Source organism: Nerophis ophidion, linkage group LG10 (assembly GCF_033978795.1).
Source record: "Nerophis ophidion isolate RoL-2023_Sa linkage group LG10, RoL_Noph_v1.0, whole genome shotgun sequence".
Classification (NCBI taxonomy): Eukaryota; Metazoa; Chordata; class Actinopteri; order Syngnathiformes; family Syngnathidae; genus Nerophis; species Nerophis ophidion.
Window position 1 is genome coordinate 23,455,773 of NC_084620.1, and position 24,166 is coordinate 23,479,938.

At 42.1% G+C, this 24,166-nt stretch overlaps 1 protein-coding gene across 1 annotated transcript in view; it reads right to left on the reverse strand.

Annotated features, from left to right (window-relative positions):
- Positions 1 to 24,166, reverse strand: part of LOC133560404 (retinal guanylyl cyclase 2-like) — a 40,898-nt gene that overhangs the window by 3,986 nt on the left and 12,746 nt on the right. Inside the window, exons 7-17 of the mRNA XM_061912880.1 lie at positions 21,644 to 21,793; positions 21,172 to 21,391; positions 17,207 to 17,282; positions 8,235 to 8,319; positions 7,855 to 7,971; positions 7,692 to 7,769; positions 3,716 to 3,892; positions 3,486 to 3,639; positions 3,266 to 3,409; positions 3,038 to 3,186; positions 1,293 to 1,456 (exon numbers count right to left, since the gene is read on the reverse strand). Of these exons, the coding sequence (XP_061768864.1) occupies positions 1,293 to 1,456; positions 3,038 to 3,186; positions 3,266 to 3,409; positions 3,486 to 3,639; positions 3,716 to 3,892; positions 7,692 to 7,769; positions 7,855 to 7,971; positions 8,235 to 8,319; positions 17,207 to 17,282; positions 21,172 to 21,391; positions 21,644 to 21,793 (1,514 nt within the window). The remainder of the gene's footprint in view (positions 1 to 1,292; positions 1,457 to 3,037; positions 3,187 to 3,265; positions 3,410 to 3,485; positions 3,640 to 3,715; positions 3,893 to 7,691; positions 7,770 to 7,854; positions 7,972 to 8,234; positions 8,320 to 17,206; positions 17,283 to 21,171; positions 21,392 to 21,643; positions 21,794 to 24,166) is intronic.

Consider the following 24,166-nt stretch of genomic DNA (forward strand, 5'->3'; position numbering starts at 1 on the left):
GCCATGGCTTCAGACCGGGTGTGCCACCCTGTGCTATTATTGTGAAGGAGGAATTGTGCTGTGCTGTTCGCAGCTTGACGTGTAAAGAGGCAACTCACTTGAGGCTGTAAAAAAAAAGAGCGAGCCTCTTAAGTTGCAACCACTGTTTGCACATTAATATTACATTGATAATTTTCTCAACAACACAAGAAGATGTGATGTCTTGTTGGTTACTACCTTTTATGTCTAGAAAAAGGGTCAACCATGAATGTTGATGATAACTTGAGTGACAACTTAATAAGTTGTACATTGTTTGAATTATACATATTCACATTCTGGCAGGACGGTGAATGAGGGTTTAGTGCATGGGGCTCACAATACGAAGGTCCTGAGAAGTCCTGAGTTCATTCCCGGGCTCGGGATCTTTCTGTGTGGAGTTTGCATGTTCTCCTCATGACTGCGTGGGTTCCCTCCGGGTACTCCGGCTTCCTCCCACCTCCAAAAACATGCACCCGGGGATAGGTTGATTGGCAACACTAAATTGGCCCTAGTGTGTGAATGTGAGTGTGAATGTTGTCTGTCTATCTGTGTTGGCCCTGCGATGAGGTGGAGACTTGTCCAGGGTGTAACCCGCCTTCCGCCTGATTGCAGCTGAGATAGGCTCCAGCACCCCCCCCGCGACCCCAAAAAGGGACAACCAGTAGAAAATGGATGGATGGATATTCACAAACTGCAAAAATGACTGTTGAGGAAGGGTAGGGATGGGTACCATTCACATTTGAACAAATACCAATACTCAACAGTACCAATGTTCGGTACTTATGTGTGTGTTCATGTGGTAATAATTGTAATAAAAATTATACGTTTTCTGTCCAGTTGTAAACTTGTTTTCTTAGCCTTCTGAGTCTCATTTGCCAGTATGAATTTATTTCAGTTTGTCGTAGGTGTGTTGCCGTAACCAAAATAACATCTATTGGCATTAGGCTGAATTGCCAGTCTTGCCTTTTGTTGCACCCTACAAAGTGTTTATACTGTAATTAGTGCACTTATTAAACATTAGCTGTTTGATGGTAACGTTCATCTTGGTTGTAGTTTTGACAAATTTGTAGGTTTTGAAATTGCAATTTAAAATCGCCAATACAAAGTCAATAGCATGTATATGGCATATCCAATGTGAATAGCACTAAGCTAGCTTTAAAAGTAAAGCTTTACTTCCAAGCGCTTTCCGTCATGCGTGTTTGGCAGAAAGTAAAAATACTCAGTAGGTTATCAAATATGTCAAAATATGCTTGAAATGTTAAAATATGTCTTACTTTGGCAACAGCTGTCCTATGAGCTTCTCCGTCTTGCTTCTCTCCACCTCTAGCTCATCAGTTCTTTCGCGGATCAGATCTTCCAGGTTTGAACTATATTGCTCCAACATTCGCAGCATGGAATCAATAATGTTTGCTTTCCTCCCTCTGTTGATGCCTCGAAACTGTAGCAACAAGCAACACAACAGCGTCTTTCAAATGCATGGTGGTTACTTTATGTTGTAACACAGTTCTGTCTATATTGTGCACACACGTCACCGTGTTTCACTCCATGTCACACAACACTACATCATTCTCCGCTAACACGGTGTGTTCACAGACCATGGGAAAAATGAACATCATAACACACAAACATACACATTACCACCAGCAGACAGGTATAGTGCCAGATTATTATTTGCGCACTTTTGACTAGTGATGCACTGAAAATTGTCCACCGAAAAAAATACATACTATGATCACCGGAACAGTGCTGCAAAACCGGATGTTGTAATGTCGACGTAAGCCGTAAGTACTGGGTTGTCTGGATTGGAGGCAGCATGTCCACGATGTGGGCATACTTTAATTCATCAGATGTAGACCCGCGTAAAGCCCCGTCCATTTGACCTTCAAAATTTAAGATGACACTGGGCTGCCAGCTGTGCAAAGCAAGTTTGACATCAAACTCTCTGCAGCTCGCTTTTCACCGCGAACACGGAGCAACAGACGCAAAGAGTGTCTAAACACGAGTACAGTCTACAATATCACCAGAAAAAGATGCTATATTTGTTGCCAGTCGTTTTTAATAAAGAAAAAAGTGACTGAAAGGATTGCGGAGATCTCTAGGAAAAAAAGTCTCAACAAAGTACATTGTACAATAAGAAGCAACAATTGAAAAATAGAGCAAAACGATATTATTTAAGAATAGATATATGTTAATACTATGTTTAGGAATAAGAGATTTGTTTTGGATGTATGTATACATTTAGTTTGTTATCTAAAGAAAATATATGTATCACGGCAAATAATATGATGTCATATTGACCATGCCCCCACCGCCATAGGTATCTCGGGTAAACCCTGTATATTATAATACGTTAATGTGTTTTCACGTAAAAAAAACAAACATATTCTTAAACTGTGGCGGCTATAATTTTGCCGTGGCTGTGCACCACCATCAGTTACATTAGGGCAGTGGTTCTTAACTTGGGTTCAATCTATGAGTTGTCCTCAGGGGTTCGACGGAGCCTCTGCCGCGGAGGTCAAGACACACCCGACTAATCGTGTAAATAAAAACTTCTCCCTATCGGCTTTATGGAAACAGCAGAAGTCAGACTGATTTGCATGTGTGTAAGTTGTTGTGAATTCATGCAATGTGTTGGTTTTGTTCTTTGAACAAGGTGATGTTGATGCACGGTTCATTTTGTGCACCAGCAAAAAAAACTTAACTGTCTTGAATTTGAAACCAAAAACATTTTATTTTTTACTAAAGAAGGGTTCGGTGAACGCGCATATGAAACTGGTGGGGTTCGGTATCTCCAACAAGGTTGAGAACCACTGCATTAGGGGAAAACCCTGCATTGCATTGAGGATGCACCTGTTTTCTTGTTGTTAGAAATGTGTCATCAACATACATTATCTCTATATAACAATAAGCTCTACCATCAGCCAAATGTATATTGTCTATATTGCACAACCCTAGCCTGCAGCTGTTCTATGTGAGGGCCTTTTGAGATTGTTTCATCGCGTCTCATCTGGTCAGTCACCTGTTTGAAGATTTCATGGAAGCACGGCCTCTTGGCGGGATCTTCATTCCAACATTCGTTCATCAGACTGAGACAGTCGGCTGGAGCTTCATCTACCGGAATGATTGGCCGGCAAAGAGGGGGCGGCTCCTTCAACCTCTCCAGGATCTCTGAGGGACAGTCCAAGAAAGGCTTTTTAGGTCAACTGTGGTCCAGCTGTACACATGACACAATGGAAAACGTCCTCACCAGCAGCCGGCATGTCCATCATGGCATAGGGTGGCGTCCGTGATATAACTTCCTGTATAATGATGGAGAAACTAAACACGTCTCCAGCCATAGAGCCTCCTCTGACTGGACACCTCAAAAGCTCTGGAGACGTCCACAGCAGCTCTGGCGGACAAGAAGTGACATAGTGCACATTTACACAACCAAAGTCTAAAAGTCCACCTTCAGAATTTTTTTTCACCTTGTGGGTCCTCAACAATGTTAAGTCCCTCTGAATGAAGGATCATGTGTAGTCCGTAATCAGAGATCTTCAGAACAAAACGTCCATCAACCAGACAGTTTGTGGACTTCAGTCGCCCATGACTTAAACCTCGTAAATGGAGATGCTTCATCCCCTGAAAAACACCCGCTAATTGTGTTTAGCTTAAGAAAGATTTGACTTCCACAAATGATGCCATCCATGACGTTCACCTTGATGAGGTCCATCAGTAGGGACGACTTGAACATCCAGTCCAACCGCATTTCGCTATCAGATAGAAGGTCTGCCAGGCTGCCCCGAGGACAGTGCTCAACCACCAGAGCAAAGATTCCCGAGTCCACAAACAATCCCAAGTAAAGGTTCAAATTCTCATGTCGCATTTCTCTTAACTGGAAAGACACAAAATCTAAGGTTTGACTGTTGACTGGAACGTCTTTGAAGGCATCCATTAACATGGATTACAGGTGCCACAAGAATGACATCATAATCTGATTCCATCCATCCATCCTTCCATTTTCTACCGCTTGTCCCATTCTGGGGCATGGGGAGGTGCTGGAGCTTATTCCAGCTGCACTCGGGCGGAAGGCGGGGTAGACCCTGGACAAGTCGACAAGTCGCCACCTCATCGCAGGGCCAACAAAGACAAGATCTGATTCAAACCTGTTTATGTCAAGAACCCTCGGTCAACATAAGCGGTCGTCAGCAAAAGCAAAGCAAACTTAAACGGAACCTATGATGTTTTTAATCTCCATTCAACTAACTTCCTTGTGGTTTACTCTACATAATATGTTTTGGATTAGCTTTGGTCTAAATTTTGCTCCAAAGTCACTTTTATAACCCGCTTTTTGATTTTGCTTGCTAGATGTTCGATTCTGGAGGCATTCCCAGATTGTAAATTGCAAACGACCCAACCGCTCTAAAAGTATCTTTTGAAAATGTGCACTTAAAGTCATTGGTGCCATGTTTTTCCAGACACAGTTGAGAATAAACTTCATAAACATTATATAGATTCACCCAGTCACAACATTAGGTACACCTGCACAACTCTCCAATAGATTCAGGCTCTGAATTTAAAAAAGCTGTTTTTAGCAGCACTTATGTCGTTGCATGTCCCACGTCGGCGTTATTATGCCTTTGTTACATTTAAATGAAAACAATAATTTACTGTACCCTTTCATGTGATTCCTCATAGTAATAAATAGGGGTGCTTAAAAAATTTTTATTCACGTCCAGAGTGCAATTTTTATTCAATTTGATTCTCAGGCGATTCCTATTCTTTGAAAATCGATTAAAAAAGATACATACAAACCCCTTTTTCATATGAGTTGGGAAATTGTGTTAGATGTAAATATAAACGGAATACAATGATTTCCAAATCATTTTCAACCCATATTCAGTTGAATATGCTACAAGGACAACATATTTGATGTTCAAACTGATAAAAAAATTTTTTTTTGCAAATAATCATTAACTTTAGAATTTAATGCCAGCAACTTGTGACAAAGAAGTTGGGAAATGTGGCAATAAATACTGATTAAGTTGAGGAATGCTCATCACACACTTATTTGGAACATCCCACAGGTGTGCAGACTAATTGGGAACAGGTGGGTGCCATGATTGGGTATAAAAACAGCTTCCATGAAATGCTAAGTTATTCACAAACAAGGATGGGGCGAGGGTCACCAATTTGTAAGCAACTTGTCGAACAGTTTTAGAACAACATTTCTCAACGAGCAATTGCAAGTAATTTAGAGGATTTTACCATCTATGGTCCGTGAAATCATCAAAAGGTTCAGAGAATCCGGAGAAATCACTGCACGTAAGCGATGATATTAAGGACCTTTGATCCCTCAGGCGGTACTGCTTTAAAAACCGACATCAGTGTGTAAAGGATATCACTACATGGGCTCAGGAACACTTCATAAAACCACTGTCAGTAACTACAGTTGGTCGCTACATCTGTAAGTGCAAGTTAAAACTCTACTATGCAAAGCAAAACCCATTTATCAACATCACCAAGGAACGCCGCTAGCTTCGCTGGGCCCAAGCTCCTCTAAGATGGACTGATGCAAAGTGGAAAAGTGTTCTGTGGTCTGACGAGTCCACATTTAAATTATATTTGGAAACTGTGGACGTGGTGTCCTCCGGAACAAAGAGGAAAATAACCATCCGGATTGTTATAGGCGCAAATTTCAAAAGCCAGCATTTGTGATGGTATGGGGGTGTATTAGTGCTCAAGGCATGGGTAACTTACACATCTGTGAAGGCATCATTAAATAAATAAATGATAAATGGGTTGTACTTGTATAGCGCTTTTCTACCTTCGAGGTGGTCAAAGCGCTTTGACACTACTTCCACATTCACCCATTCACACACACATTCACACACTGATGGAGGGAGCTGCCATGCAAGGCGCTAACCAGCACCCATCAGGGGCAAGGGTGAAGTGTCTTGCTCAGGACACAACGGACATGACGAGGTTGGTACTAGGTGGGGATTGAACCAGGGACCCTCGGATTGTGCACGGCCAATCTCCTACTGCGCCACGACGTCCCTCATTAATGCTGAATGGTCCATACAGGTTTTGGAGCAACATGTGTTGTCATCCAAGCAACGTTATCATGGACGCCCCTGCTTATTTCAGCAAGACAATGCCAAGCCACGTTTTACAACAGCGTGGTTTCGTAGTAGAATAGTGCGGGTTCTTTCCTGGCCCGCCTGCAGTCCAGACCTGTCTCCCATTGAAAACGTGTGGCACATTATGAAGCGTAAAATACGACAGCGGAGACCCTGGACTGTTGGACTAAAGCTCTACATAAAATAACAATTAGAAAGAATTCCACTTTCAAAGCTTCAACAATTAGTTTCCTCAGTTCCTAAACGTTTTTTGTGTTGTTAAAAGAAAAGGTGATGTAACACAGTGGTGAACATGCCCTTTCCCAACTATTTTGGCACGTGTCGCAGACATGAAATTCTAAGTTAATTATTATTTGCAAAAATAAAAAAAGTTTGAACATCAAATATATTGTCTTTGTAGTGCATTCAATTGAATATGGGTTGAAAAGGATTTGCAAATCATTGTATTCCATTTATATTTACATCTTACACAATTTCCCAACTCATACGGAAATGGGGTTTGTATTTTTGCAAACTTTATATTAATTTTTTGGAAGAATCAATTTATTGATGGACAACAAACAATTACTGATATTATTGTTATTAAATATTATTATAACTATTATAATTATTATTATTATTGATACTGTTGCTTTTATAAATGTTTGGTTTTCCTTTTTATTTGTGTTGTGTTTGACAAGTATAGCATTTGTATTTCTTCTCAATTGCGATCCTAAGTTTTGTAAAGCGAGGACTGGGTTCCATCCATCCATCCATTTTCTACCGCTTATTCCCTTTGGGGTCGCTGGTGCCTAGCTCAGCTACAAAAGGGCAGAAAGCGGGGAACACCCCGGACAAGTCGCCACCTCATCACAGGGCCAACACAGATAGACAGACAACATTGACACTCACATTCACACACTAGGGCCAATTTTAGTGTTGCCAATCAACCTATTCCCAGGTGCATGTCTTTGGAGGTGGGAGGAAGCCGGAGTACCCGGAGGGAACCCACGCATTCACGGGTAGAACATGCAAACTCCACACAGATAGATCCCGAGCCCGGGATTGAACCCAGGACTATTCAGGACCTTCGTTTTGTGAGGCAGGCGCACTAACCCCTGTTCCACCAGGATTGGGTTCGAGTTTCTCTATTTTCTTTTAGTAGATTGACTAACATTCTGTGATTTTTGTAGATAACATTTTTAAAAAATATTTTTTTTAATATATATTTTTTAAGCCAAAACTGTGTGCATAAGTTGTAGATTCTGAATGAAATCGTCACCCCAAGAATTGGAATCGAATTGAGATTCCCAACTCTATTAAGTAAGAACGTCCACCTTGCTGTGACGTCACCAGCGATCCACAACGCAAAACCTTGCTAACGGAGGCCTCGGAATCTGCTTGCAAGCTCACACCAAAATGCATGAACCTCATGACATGGCGCTATGACATTATTAAACACAAGTTTCCAACATTGTAACAACCATAATAAATAAGAAAAGACAACATTCATCATAGGTCCCTTTTAAACAGGTTCACTGTACAATTGAGTCATTTGAAGATTCTTCATACGTTGCTGAAGAGCTTCTGCGTGTTTTGACTGACGGTTGTATTTCCTCCTGGGATCTTCTTAAGCCAAACCCAGTCACCCTGTGAACAGCACAGCCAATCAGAGCACATATGTCCAATCAAACCCAGGTCAAAAGTGTATGCATGTTTGTTTGTTTTATTGCACCTCTATTATCCCAATATTTGAATTCTCGGGTGTGGTCAGTATGTAGCTTCTGGCGATCGAGCGGAATGGAGTTTTGATTTCAAGAAGACTCCTCATGATTGACTCGTCATTCAGTTTCTAGGAACCACAAGAGCAGAGCATGTGTGATGTAGTGACATGAAATATTAATAATAATAACACATACTTTAATGTAAATATATACATACTTACATACATTCATACATGTGAGAATAATTTGTCGATATACTAATACAATGGCTTATAGTCACACTTTTGACTCCTCATACAGACTGCAGTTTTGGGGTTAAGGGTTTTTTTTTTCATCTTGCCCACGTATGAAATAAAACATCACAGGTACATTGCTGTGTTTGCTGTCAGACCTTTTTGCTGACTTGAGCGTCGATGAAGACAATGTCATCCAACGTCAGAACGAGTTTTGTGTTGTTCACCACAGTCCTGTTTTTCCTGTACAAACATAGTGGGATTTAATTGATTATTTTGGGTTGGCTGATTTAACACAAGGCAAGGAAAGTTTATTTTTACATCACAATTTCTATACAATTTAATTCCAAGTGCTTTACAGATGCATACAATTACAAAAAGTCAAGTAAAATAATTTGAACATTGCCAAAGTTGAGGCTGTGTCGCATCTTCTACAACCTACTCAGTGGCCCCGTGGTTAGAGTGTCCACCCTGAGATCGGTAGGTTGTGAGTTCAAACCCCCCAAGTCATACCAAAGACTATAAAAAAATGGGACCCATTACCTCCCTGCTTGGCACTCAGCATCAAAGGTTGGAATTGTGGGTTTAATCACCATAAATGATTCATGGGCGCGGCACCGCTGCTGCCCACAGCTCCCCTCACTTCAAAGGGGGTGATCAAGGGGATGGGTCAAATGCAGAGGACAAATTTCACCACACCTAGTGTGTGTGTGTGACAATCATTGGTACTTTAACTTTAACTTCTGGAAGACTATTACAGATTATAGGAGCATATTCCCCAAAAATCTAATGTCGCCTACCCATGTTTAATCCTAACACTGAGCACAAGCAGGAGACTCCCTGGGGTTCTTAGAGCTCAGGATGGTTCATAAGGTTATAACATAAGAGCTAACATGTCAGGGATGTACTTTGGGCATGAAAATACTTGTACACAAGCAGAGCTGTTTTAAAGTCTATTCTCTGAGCAACGGGAACCCAGTGCAGTGACCTGAGCACTGGACTAATATGGTCGTATTTCCTGGTTCAAGTCAGGACTCGAGCAGCAGCATCTTCGCTGTACTGCAGTTGCTTTACAGCTTGTTTTGAGAACCAAGGAAGAAGGCCATTAAAGTAAACATAACTATTCAGTATCTTTTTTAAATTGATCTCAACTCTGTACACTGCTGCTGGAATTTTAATTTTCCTGAAGGAACTCTCCTGAAGGAATCAATAAAGTACTATCTATCTATCTATCTTGCTTGCTCTTTCAGCCTAGGCTTGCTCTTTCTCCTGGCTTTTCAGCCTCCTCCTGCGGTCACCAACGCTGCTAATAAAGAGACAGGTGATTAGATAACTCGTTCCAGCTGAGGTATCCACTCACCTGTCATCTGCTTCCAGCTGGCTCCTGCGCATGCCCTGTCCACAGGCGGCGCGTGACCACGCCCCGCCTCCCACATGCCTCCACCATCAGACTCAGGCCGGGCAGCCGTACAGCCGCGCCCACTCCCCTCACCACCCCGCATAGGAGGGCGAGAGAGATAGTCGGCCACGGCCATCTATGCGCCCGGCCTGTGGACCACCCGGAAGTTGTATGGCTACAATGCTAGGTACCACCGGGTAATCCGCGCATTGGAATCCTTCATCCGGTGGAGCCACTGGAGCGGTTTGTGGTCCGAACAAAGGCTGAAGGCGCGCCCCAGCAGGTAGTAGCGGAGGGCCCCGTCCGCCCACCGGATGGCGAGGCACTCCCTCTCCACCGTACTGTACCTCGCCTTCCGGTCCGAGAGTTTCCGGCTGATGTACAAAATGGGGCGGTCGACGCCCCCCACCCGCTGGGACAGCAACGCCCCCAGTCCCCTGCCCGATGCGTGCGCCAGCAGATAAAAAGGGATAGTGAAGTCAGGCATGCACAGTACCGGTTCCTCGCAGAGTGCTGTCTTCACCTTCTCAAAAGCCCGCTGGCACTGCTCCGTCCACTGGGCCAGCTCTGGAGCACCCTTTTGGGTGAGGTTAGTTAGTGGGCTGGTCAAGTCCGCGAACCGGCGTATGAACCGGCGGTAATATCCCGCCAGGCCCAAAAACTGCCTCACCTCCTTTTTTGTCTTGGGGGGTGGACAGGCTGCGATCGCCGCTGTTTTGTGTACCTGTGGACGCACCTGTCCCCCCCCCCCAAATGTGGTACCCCAGGTACTATACCTCCCTTCGGCCAACCACGCACTTTGCCGGGTTGGCGGTGAGCCCCGCTCGCCTTAAAGACTCGAGCACCGCCCCCACCCACTGCACGTGCTGTTCCCAGCCGCTACTCTGGATGATGACATCATCCAGATATGCTGCGTGGGGGCGCAGCACCTGGTCCATGAGACGCTGGAACGTGGTGGGCGCACCGAACAAACCGAACAGAAGTGTCACAAACTGGTATAAACCTTCCGGAGTGGAGAAGGCCGTTTTTTCCTTGGACTCTGGTGATAAGGGAATCTACCAGTAGCCCTTGGTTAAATCCAGTGTCATGAAAAAGCGAGTAGTGCCCAGCCGGTCTAGGAGCTTGACGACCCGGGCATTGTGTACGCGTCAATACGTGAGATTTCATTCACCTTGCGGTAATCCACACAGAAGCGTACGGACCCATCCTTCTTTCCCACCAGAACAATGGGACTACACCACACGCTGTGGGATTCTTCTATTACCCCCAATTCCAGCATGGTTTTTAATTCTTCCCGAACTACTTTGCGCTTGTGTTCGGGATGTCTGTATGGCCGAGACCGCACCGTAACCCCCGGGCTTTTCTCAATGTGATGTTGGATGAGGTTCGTGCGGCCGGGCCGAGAGGAGAACACATCAGAAAAGCGCCCCCGCAGTGCAGCAACATCCGCTTTCTGCGCCAACGTGAGCTGATCATCACAGGGGAGGGGAGGGGAAGGGACAGAGCGCGGGACCTCTGGTCCCAACTCCTTCTCCTCTCTCACTACCGTCACTATGGAAACAGGCTCCGCCTCCCTCCATGCTTTCAGCAGGTTAAGGTGGTAAATTTGGGTGCCTCCGCCCCGGTCCGAGCGCCAAACCTCATAGTCCACATCCCCCACTTGCCGTGTGACCTCAAAGGGCCCTGGCCAGCGCGCAAGTAATTTAGAGCTGGAACTTGGAATTAATATAAGCACTTTTTCTCCTGGTGAAAATTTCCTCTGCTGGGTTCCCTTGTTATACGTGCTCTGTTGACGTTTTTGGGCTTGGAGCAAATTCTCCCGTGATAAGTGTCCCAATGGGTGGAGTTTTGCTCTCAAGTCTATAACGTACTGGATTTCATTTTTGCTGGAGCTCGGACTTTCCTCCCAGCTTTCCTTAATTAGGTCCAACACTCCACGCGGCTTCCGGCCGTTCAATAACTCGAAAGGCGTAAAACCTAGGGAGGCCTGGGGTACCTCCCGCATCGCAAACATGAGGGGATCCAGCCATTTATCCCAATTTGGTTTGTCCTCATGCGTAAACTTAAGGATCATGTTTTTTAGCGTTTTGTTCAGCCGCTCCACCAGCCAATCTGTTTGTGGGTGATACACACTGGTGCGGATCGCTTTAATTCCCAGTAAGCCGTATAGTTCCTTTATTGTGCGTGACATAAAGGACGTTCCCTGGTCAGTCAGAATCTCTTTCGGGACTCCGACTCGGGAGATGACCTGAAACAGAAATTGTGCTACATTCTTTGCAGAGATGGAACGCAGGGGCACTGCTTCGGGATAGCGCGTTGCGTAATCCACCAGGACTAACACAAAGCGATATCCCCGTGAGCTCGGGTGAAATGGTCCGATGAGGTCCATCCCAATTCTTTCGGATGGGACCTCCATGAGTGGCAATGGGCGCAAGGGCGCCTTCGGGACAGCCGCTGGATTTACCACCTGGCATTCCGGGCAGGCAGCGCACCAATGGCGCACGTCTGCCCGAATGCCCGGCCGATAGAACCGGACCATGACCCGATTAAGTGTCTTCTCGTAGCCCATGTGTCCAGCCATAGGGTTCACATGCGCGGATTGGAAAACCATTTCCCGGCAGCATTTCGGCACCAACCGGTAATTTCCTCTCCCGTCTGAGTGTCACGGCTCACTCGGTATAGTCTATCTCTCATAATGGAGAAATGAGGGAATACCCGCGCTGTTCCCGGGCGCATTAGCTGACTGTCGATGTAGTCGACTTGGTCCCAGGCCGCGCGCAAAGTTTTGTCTCGAGACTGCTCGAGGGGAAAATCCTCTAAAGGACGCCAATAGGGGGCCGGGGAGGCTTCCCGTGAAGCCCCCGCCGGTTCCCGCTCGGCAGTGTCGGATGGCCCCGCCTCGCCACTGAGAACTGCGCAGATACCCCCTTTTCCTACGGTCCGTGAACGCATCCCCACACATTGCGTCACGAGAAGGTGAAACCCCGGCCGATTTGTCCCTAATATTATGGGGTGCGTACGGTGCGCGCTTACACTATGTTTTTGTCCCCGATACCAAATTTCCACTGGAACAATGGGATACGTGTGTACATCCCCATGGATACACCTAATTCGCCCCTGTGTCGCTTGCCTCAACGCCCCGGGTCGAACCAGGTTTTGGTGGATCATGGATTGTTTGCACCTCGAATCCACCATTGCCCGGTATTTACTCCCTTGTACCCTTACCGGGACACAGTACGCCTCCCCTGGATCGGAGGCGAGTGCTGGGGGCTCGACAACCCGCATCACCTGTTCCACCTCCATCAGGGAGCAATCCCTTCTCATGTGACCGGGTTGGCCGCACCCCCAGCACACCGGCCCTAACGTTCGGGGTGCCGTCTGCGGGGGAAGCCCCTTTCGAGCAGCGCCGGGATCTTGGACAGAAGGAGGAACAGAGGACAGTTTATAACCCACATATCCCCCCTCAATGGTGCTGGACGATAGTGTTGTGTCTGTGTGTGTGTGTGTGTGTGTGTGTGTGTGTGTGTGTGTGTGTGTGTGTGTGTGTGTGTTTCCTTACCCAATCAGCCCCTTAAGGCCTCTAGCAGCTATAAAACTATAAAATTATGTTTCTGATTAGACTATAATGTGAAAAAATTTCCTATTTCTGACCGGCTAAAACAGGGGTCCCCAAACTAAGGCCCGCGGGCCGGATCCGGCCCACCGGCGTCCAAAATTCGGCCCGCCAGAAGTCCCAAGTACAAAAAAAATAATTAATAAATAAAAAGTAATAATAATAATAAAATATATATATATATATATATATATATATATATATATGTACATATAGATATATATATATATATGTATATATATATATATCTATATGTACACATATATATATATATATATTAAGTTTGGGGACCCCTGGTCTAAAATGTTGATAAACACAGGACAGACAATTCTCATTTGTCCATCGTCTGGTTTTGCAGTGCGAGCACTGATCCTGCAGCTGTGTGTGGAACTGTCAGTTTGCACATCCTTCCCACTTTTGAAAAATAAAACGCAAAATAGTGCTCGCAAAACGGTGATGATCACCATATATTCTTCATATTAATGAAGACAGAAACGCAAAATGGATTGCACATCTTATTCTGCCTATTTATGAGACACAATGCACTTTGCACACTTTCAGAAAATCAGCTTTGTGTGTGCTGTCAGGTTTGCGCATGTTTTAGTACGTGCAAACCTTTAGTAAATCAGGCCCAAGGTGTGCATTGGCCCATCTCAGACAACATTTATTGTACCATGCTCCTATGGCGAAGATCACTCATTTGTTTATTTTTGTATAATTTTTTTTTGTAATGGTTCTCCATTAGTTAGTACACTGTAGCCGCTATTTTTCCTGTAAGGTCATCTAAATAAAAACTCAACAATACATAGAAACATTTTAGTAACAGGAGTGAGTTTTTAGCACAGGATTAACAAATATATTAAGTATAGCCACATGGAATTCATGCGAATAGCACATTGACACCGAGCACATTATGTGATTCAACCAAAAATGTATAAAATAATTAACAAAAAAACTTTAAAAGTGTAAAATGTACCCCCTTCTTTTTTTTTCTAAACAAAAAGTAGACAAATTATAACAGGTCTTTCTCTTAAGCGTTTGTTTAGATTGATTGAAATGGGAAAAAACACATTGGTTTTGTAATAGGTCTTACCTTTTATATGTGTGTACTGTATATACGGTATGTACAGTATATGTATGATTACAAGTAAACATGCTTGCATAATAAATGCACAATAAAAAGTACCACATTTTTTTAAAGTAGAGTTCGGATGAGGAGTAGCGCAAATGTGTAAAAAATAAAATTTCTTAACAATTTTAATCCTAAAATGAGACACTCCCCTGAAATATGATGAAGCATGGACAGGCAACAAATGCACGTTTCACAGTATGCAAGGTAATTTCAATTAAATATGTATTTATTAAATATGTAATCAGATCAATGTGCAGGACACTTTGGTTTAGGAACTAAAATGATAATAATACAAATATATTTTACAGTTACTTTTGTCGTTAATACATATAAAATGTATATATATATATATATATATATATATATATATATATATATATATATATGTAGGTGTGGGAAAAATCACAAGACTACTTCAGTAGTCTTGTGATTTTTCCCACACCTACATATTGCGCTCTACCACGGTATCGAGCACTATTCCCTGGATAATACAATCAAGACATATCCCGCTCCAAATTGACATTTGTTGAGCACTGTACGACGATCCGAAATCGAAAAATTCAGCATCGACTACTCCACGAAGAACATTCCCATACCCGCGCAGAAGGACTGCAGGCAAAGACTCCTAGAAAAGACGGAACAATTCCTAAGAAGGATGCGGTGGAAAGCACACTTTTTCCTCCACCCTGAAACAAAAGGAACGCAAAAGGAAACTTACGGATTCAAATCTACCAAGAACCCACCCACAGTCAAGGAATTAAAGGACTTTGAGAACGACATGCTCAAAATGATGCAATCAGTCAAATTCAAGCCAGCCCGCAACCCATTCCTCACCAAGCTGAAAAATGACACGGAGCGCATCAAGAAAGTAAGCAACCTCATCATAGCCGCCGATAAAACCACAAACTTCTACAGAATGGACATACCAAAACGTAACACTTTACTGGACAAAAGCATCACCAAATCATACAAAAAAGCGCAACCCAACACTTTACAGAACATACACCTGGAAAACAAGCGGATCGCAACTGAACTGGATATTGAGGACAGGGTGGACGCCACAGCTAACAAGGAAGCCTTCATCACATTGAAAGACCACACACCCAACTTCGCAAATAACCCAACATGCTGACTAATAAACCCAACTAAATCTGAAATAGGAAAAATTAGCAAAATAATCCTGGACAGAATAAACACAAAAATCAAGGACAAAACACCACTCAACCAATGGAGAAATACAGCAGCAGTAATCAAATGGTTTAACAACATCCAAGACAAACAACAACACAACTTTATCTCCTTCGACATCGAATAATTTTACCCTTCCATCACGCAAGACCTACTGACCCAAGCACTAGACTTTGCCTCGGACTACGACTCAATCACAGGCAACGAAAGAAACATCATCATCCACCCAGAGAACTCCATACTCATCCGCAACAGCACACCATGGCAAAAAAAGAACAATTCAACATTTGACGTTTCTATGGGGAGTTTTGACGGAGCAGAAACGTGTGAACTCGTCGGGAGTTTCCTCCTCTCCCAGCTTGCTAGCCTCAACCTGAACCTTGGTATTTACCGTGATGACGGACTGGCAGTGTGCCGCGCCTCGCCAAGGAGCAGCGAGAATACCAAGAAGCGCATATGCCAAATCTTCAAAGAGAACGGCCTACAGATCACGATTGAAGCCAACAAGCAAACCGTCAACTTCCTCGACGTCACTTTCAACCTGAGAAATAACAGCTACCAACCATTCACGAAACCCAACACAACACTCCAATACGGGCACCATGACAGCAACCACCCACCCACCACTACGAAAAGAATACCTACCAGAATTAATAAAAGGCTATCGATGCTGTCATCTAGCAAAGCTGAATTCGACCAAGCAACCCCCCCGTACCAGAAAGATACAACTTCACCCTCACCTATGAACCCACGCCAGGAAACCAACCAAAAAAGAGCAGAAAACGAAACAACATCATCTGGTACAACCCATCATTCAGCAAAAGCGTCTCAACCAATATCGGCCACAAGTTCCTCACTGTGATCGACAAACACTTCCCCAAAGGCAACACCCAAAGAAAAATATTCAACAAGAACAACATTAAAATGAGCTACAGCTGTATGAATAACATACAACAAATCATTTCAAACCACAACAAAGCAATTGCAAAAGGACTGCCTGCCCTCAGACTAAACAACTCTGAAACCAATAAGGAATGTAACTGTCGCAAGAAACCTGATTGCCCTCTCAACGGGGGGTGCTTACAAGCATCAGTCGTTTACCAAGCAAAGGTAACACACAAGGACATTAACACATCTGACACGTATGTAGGATTAACCGAAGGAGCGTTTAAAACCAGATGGAATAATCACAAGGCCTTCTTTAGAAACCAGACTTTGCGGGATTCTACAGAACTCAGCAAACACATTTGGAACCTCAAAGACAATAATGTTGAATATTCAATAACATGGCAAATTCTTGCATCCAGCACACCTTACAACAGTGGTAATAAAAGATGCAACATATGCTTAAAAGAGAAACTGTTTATTATATATCATCCAGATCTATCATCCCACAACTAGCGCAGTGAAATCATTTCAACATGCCGCCACAGACGGAAACACCTCCTAGGTAACACATGAGTCAATCACCACACCCTACGCCTGCCTGTACCCACCCACTCTGTGCCCTATATAAACCATTGTATGTGAATGCTTCCATTAAAATCTCCTGATGATTGAGGGAACCCCTCATGAAACAGTTCTGTAGAGAAGAAGTAGTCTTGTGATTTTTCCCACACCTACATATATATTGCGCTCTACCACGGTATCGAGCACTATTCTCTGGATAATCCAATCAAGACACACATATATATATATATATATATATATATATATATATATATATATATATATATATATATATATAAAATATACACACATAGGCAAAAACTGATATTTCACTAGGCTGTTGCTTTACCTGATCCAAAAGAATAAGGCTCCAATCAGAAGGCAGATCAGCACGCATGCAAAGAAGCCCATCACTCCATCTGTGTCTACAAGACAAAAGTACAAAAAACACTTCTTACTTTCATTGATAAATGGACTTAGTTAATCTACAGAAATGTGTTTCACTATGTGCTTGTTTGAAACAATTTCAGGTAGGTCAGTACACTGACTATATCAGTGGATCCGTGACACATTTGCTACCGGGCTGCACAGAAACATTAAATAATAAATAAACGGCTTTGTTCCACTAGACACACCAATAAGCTTATTCATAGATATAATAAAACTCATGAAAGAAAGCCACCGCTTGTTATATCTTTATTACATAGGACAATCCAATTGAATTAACATAAAATGTAAAGATTGTAGCTAAAGGCTAACCCGGCAGGTTGATGGTATATACAACAAGGTCCATAAATAGCTAGGTTAGACAACCATCCAATCAATGTTTGGCACCATGCCACACCCACATCCTATAGCATAGGCCAGTGGTTCTCAAATGGGGGTACGCATACCCCTGGGGGTACTTGAAGGTATGCCAAGGGGTATGTGAGATTTTTTTTAAATAGCAACAATTCAAAAATCCTTCATAAACATACAATCCCCGTTTCCATATGAGTTGGGAAATTGTGTTAGATGTAAATATAAACGGAATACTATGATTTGCTAATCATTTTCAACCCATATTCAGTTGAATATGCTACAAAGACAACATATTTGATCTTCAAACTGATAAGATTTTTTTTTTTTGCAAATAATCATTAACTTTAGAATTTTATGCCAGCAACAAGTGACAAAGAAGTGGGGAAATGTGGCAATAAATACTGATGAAGTTGAGAAATACTCATCAAACACTTCTTTGGAAATCCCACAGGTGTGCAAGCTAATTGGGAACAGGTGGGTGCCATGATTGGGTATAAAAGCAGCTTCCATGAAAAGCTAAGTAATTCAAAAACAAGGATGGAGCGAGGGTCACCAATTTGTAAGCAAATTGTCGAACAGTTTTAGAACAACATGTTCAAAGAGCTATTGCAAGGAATTTGGGGATTTTACCATCTACGGTCCGTAAAATAATCAAAAGGTTCAAAGAATCTGGAGAAATCACTGCACGTAAGCAATGATATAACGGACCTTTGAGCCCTCAGGCGGTACTGCATCAAAAACCGACATCAATGTGTAAAGGATATCACCAAATGGGCACAGGAACACTTTATAAAACCACTGTCAGTAACTACAGTTGGTTGCTACATCTGTAAGTGCAAGTTAAAACTCTGCTATGCGAAGCAAAACCCATTTATCAACAACACCAAGGAATGCCGCTGGCTTTGCTGGGCCCGAGCTCATCTAAAATAGACTGATGCAAAGTGGAAAACTGTTCTGTGGTCTGGCGAGTCCACATTTCAGATTATATTTGGAAACTTTGTAGTTCTTGTCCTCCGGAACAAAGAGGAAAATAACCATCCGGATTGTTATCGGCGCAATGTTCAAAAGCCAGCATCTGTGATGGTATGGGTGAGCATTAATGCCCAAGGCATGGGTAACTTACACATCTGTGAAGGCACCATTAATGCTGAATGGTCCATACAGGTTTTGAAGCAATATATGCTGTCATCCAAGCAACATTATCATGGATGCCCCTGCTTATTTCAGCAAGACAATGCCAAGCCACATGTTACAACAGCGTAGTTCCGTAGTAAAAGAGTGCGGGTACTTTCCTGGCCCGCCTGCAGTCCAGACCTGTCTCCCATCGAAACTGTGTGGAGCATTATGAAGCGTAAAATACGATAGCGGAGACCCCAGATTGTTGAACGACTAAAGCTTTACATAAAACAAAAATGAGAAAGAATTCCACTTTTAAAGCTTCAGCAATTAGTTTCCTCAGTTCACAAAACGTTTATTGAGTGTTTTTAAAAGAAAAGGTGATGTAACACAGTGGTGAACATGCCCTTTCCAAACTACTTTGCACGTGTTGCAGCCAAGAAAGTTCATTATTTGCAAAAAAAAAATTATGTTTATGAGTTTGAACATTTAAAATCTTGTCTTTGTAGTGCATTCAACTGAATATGGGTTGAAAAGGATTTGCAAATCATTGTATTCAGTTTATATTTACATCTAACACAATTTCCCAACTCATATGGAAACTTCAACAAAATATGAATGTAAGCTCATAAACTGTGAAAAGAAATGCAACAATGCAACATTCAGTGTTGACAGCTAGATTTTTTGTGGACATGTTCCATAAATATTGATGTTAAAGATGTATTTTTTTGTGAAGAAATGTTCATAATCAAGTTCATGAATCCAGATGGATCTCGATTACAATCCGCAAAGAGGGCACTGTAAAAGTTGATGATTACTTCTATGTGTAGAAATCTTTATTTATAATTGAATCACTTGTTTATTTTTCAACAAGTTTTTAGTTATTTTTATATCTTTTTTTCCAATTAGTTCAAGAAAGACCGCTACAAATGAGAAATATTTTGCACTGTTATACAATTTATTATAGTGCTGTATTTTACTTCTTTATCTCTTTTTTTCAACCAAAAATGATTTGCTCTGATTAGGGGGTACTTGAATGAAAAAAATTTTCACTGGGGGTACATCACTGAAAAAGGTTGAGAACAACTGTTGTAGGCAATAGTCCTTCGCAATTTATCATCACGCATCGGTTTAGAATCTCACATTTTAAATGTGTCTCATTCAGTCAAAGTCCCCCTAGTAGGAATACATTAATGCAGTGGTCCCCAACCTTTTTGTATCCGCGGACCGGTCAACGCTTAATAATTTGTCCCACGGCCAGGGTGGGGGGGAGTGGTGTCCTTTTTTTTTTTTTTTTTTCATGAAAAAGGGACGTTTTTGTCATGAAAAAGGGAGGTTTTTGTGGTTGGTGCACTAATTGTAAGTGTATATTTACAAACCCTTTTTTTGGCCTAAAAATGACCAACGGAAACCAGACTGGCAGACTTCCTGTTTGTTTTCATATAAGGGTTGTTGAGACTTTTGTGTGCGTCTTGTCATTATAGACGTCTCCAGCAATTTTCGTGACATTACGTGAATTTTTCAAGAAGGTCATAGAGAGTCAATTTTGAAATTTAGTGTTCGAGACCTCAAAATGATCAACTTTTTCGCCATGAACATGATGAAGGAATGTTAACTGCATAAGAAAATCGATCAAAGTGGGAGAATAATATTAAACAAAGCAGGCAGCAAAAGCTGTGAGGGTCCTTTCGAAAATAAATATCAATAAATAACATGAAGACTCATATAAAACAGTAGGTTGCTGCATGACCTCAGCTCAGTACAGATCGAGAATAAAATCATCATATGAGTTAAAGTGTATAATGGAGAGTTACTGAAGTGCAAGTGTGCTAATTAGTTGCATATAATAAGTGTCCTGAAGGAAGCAAATGCACATCTCCCTTGGCTTAGTAAATTACACTGATGGAATTATTGCACATGGTCCTATTGTACAAGTAGATAGCATCAACAGATGTGTTTACGCATGGAAAAGTATATATAAGTATCTTTGTATGAAATATTGCACAAAATATAACTAGCTAACTTTTAAAATATAAATATAAATGTATTGGAACTAATGACAAATGTAACTTATTTTACTATATCTCGGCGCTCGTCCTTGACGATGACATACAGTATTTAGTATAACGTATCCGATATGTTAGCCAAAAAATAAGGCTAGCGAAAATGAGTAAAAAACTAATCCTTTGGAGAGCTTTTTTGCAAAAGTGAAAATGGCCAATGCTCCCACTAATGCTCCCGTTATGGTGAGTCGTATTTTTCATGCACTTAGTTTTGCTTAATTTATCTACCACATGTGGGAGGCCGTTCCGTGAAAATAAGCCTACATTAAACCGGTCCATGGTGCAAAAAAGGGTGGGGACCCCTGGACTAGATCAGAAAAAGGGAGCACACCACCTCTGCAAGGCTCATCAGGATTGAACCAACAGGAACTGGAACTCTGGGGTTTTCCTCCTGGGAAGACGAACGAATGACTCAGCGGTTTCAGGCTGCTGATAGAACCGCCTGCAGTGTGCGTTGGGGCGAGCGTGTGTGTTGGCACCAGTTGATCACCATCACAGTCCAGCACCACATATCTGGCCTGTAAACCACTGCCATCTTTACCGCCATGCAACACCTGGTGGCAGTCACAGCAAATAGTTCTTTACCAACGTTACAATGTTCATACACTTTTTCTCGTAGTTTGTCATCTTTAACATTACTGATTGTCATCTGACAGATTTCCTCATGCAATATGATTTATGGACTTATATAATTTTCAAAGTCAAAAATCAAAGAACAAAAGGTTTTGTCAAATGATTTGGTTAACCAACAAACAACATGTTTTTTATGCTAAAAGTTTGCATTTGGACTTTGAATTATTACTAACCTGGTTAAATCCCTGGAAGCTAAAGCCTCCATCTGATTGGACCAATTGATCGCCTGTCACCCAGCCTCCTCCGCCTGCCTCACGGCGCTCCTCTACAGCTTTGGCAACGTAGTAAACCATGTTAAAGATGGTCCCAAATAGCGGAGACACCTGTTCACAGACCCATTGGAAACTGGTTGTTTACAGAATACCAATTTTGAGTTCCGTATATCTTCACTCTAGCCTAACTTTCAAATATTGGCTTATGACAAATCTCATGCCATCACGTACAATATTTTTCAATTTTTATTTATTTGCTTAACTTTCAAATATTGGCTTATGACAAATCTCATGCCATCACGTACAATATTTTTCAATTTTTATTTATTTGCTTTTCAGTTATGGTACTTCACTAGCAGTATGGAACATGCTTATTGCTCAGTTTTAAATGACGTCACGTCCGGTTCTTGTCCGACATTATGTCTTGTGGTCAAGCAGCATGTGCTCTCACTGGGTACTAAGACACCATTTAGCCTTTCTCAAAGAAAAAAATACCTATATGCTTGCTAGGGCTGTGAATATTTAAGCACCACGCGACTTGATTCGATTCTTGCGATAACGATGCAATTCTCAATTCAATATTTATACTTTTTCTATAATCTACACCAACAATATGATTTGCCTGAGTGGCTGTACAGGTCAGATTGAAAAAAATAATCTTTTTTTTTTTTTTTTTTTTTTTTAATCGACCAGGAATCGTCACAAATGAGAATCGCGATTAATCTAAAAAAATATATATATATATATATATATATATATATTTTTTTTTTTTTTTTACATTCCTAATGCGGTGTTTTTGGCTATACGAACCATTCAAATCGGGAAAGGATAAACGTGTCTTAAGAGTTCCTCAGAGTTCCTCGAAAGGAAATCAAAAAGGGCGGAAGATTGCAACATTTTAGGAAATGACGTGGATGAAGTGGCACGCACTACAGTCCAAGGGAGCAGAGTCGAAGAACGCACAAGTTTGCAGTGATCACTTCATTAAAGGTCTGTTTGATGCATTTTTAATACACTTTACACATTTAGTATTTCCTACTGAAGTAATATCTTGAGATTGTTTGTAGTTTATGTTTAACTAACAGAAATCAGAAAGTGAGGTTGACTGATACTTTGTCAGAAAATTTAAGTTAATTATATCTATATAGCGCTTTTCTCTAGTGACTCAAAGCACTTTACATTAGGGGTCTCAAACATGCGGCCCGCGGGCCAATTGCGGCCCACGAGACGTTATTATGCGGCCCGCGCTTTGATATGACAATTTAATGTTGGTGCGGCACCAGAGTTCAATATGAACGGCGCTTGATAGGTCAAGCTTGCCAACGTCCCCAATTTTCCCGGGAGACCCCTAAATTTCAGGGCACCAATTCTCTCGAAGCCCCTGTCAATTTTTACCAGATCAACAATATTCAGGGAGTGCAATAATGGCACTTTAGCGCCCCCTAAATCTTAAACTGACAGCGTGCAAGCCCAGTTATATGTTGCATCTGGCCATGTGAGACGCACGTGTGTTATTGCAAGATATATTTGATCAACAACTACACACGTCACACTAAGGGTGGCTGCAAACATTTTTTTAACACTGTTACAAATATGTGCCAGACTGTGAACCCACACCAAACAAGAATGACAAACACATTTTGGGAGAACATTCGCATCGTAATACAACAAACACATCAGAACAATTACCCAGAATCCCATGCAGACCTAACTCTTCCGGGCTACAATATACACACCCCTGCAACCACCAACCCCCACCCCTCTTACTTGCGTCGGTTGAGGTGTTGTATATTGTAGCCCTGCAAGGTGTTCTGGGTATTTGTTCTCTTGTGTTTCAGTTGTGTTAGGATGCGGAAATGCTTCCAAAAATGGTTTGTCATTCTTGTTTGCTGTGGTTCACAGTGTAGCGCATATTTGTAACAGTGTTAAAGTTGTTTATACTGCACCCTCAGTGTGACCTGTATGGCTGTTGAAGAAGTACGTCTTGCAGCCACAGACGTTGTTCTGCACAAGTCTCACACAACATGATACAGAGCCGGCACATTGGTTGTGTGATATAAAAGCGTGCGCAATGACATGTAGTGGAGCAGTAGTCTTCAATTGGGGGTGCGCGGACTCCTGGAGGAACTTGAAGGTATGAAGGTATGGACAAGTGAGATTTATTAAAAACATTCTAAAAAACAGCAGCAATTCATAAATCCTTTATACATATGTTTATTGAATAATACTTCAATGAAGAATGAATGTAAGTACATAAACTGTGGAAAAATAATACAACAATCCAACATTCAGTGTTGACAGCTAGACTTTTTGTGGACATGTTCCATAAATATTAATGTTAAAGATTTCTTTTTTTGTGAAGAAATGTTTAGAACGAAGTTGATGAATCCAGATGGATATCTATTACAATCCCTAAAGAGGGCACTTTAAGTTGATGATTACTTCTATGTGTAGAAATCTTTATTTAGAATTGAATCACTTGTT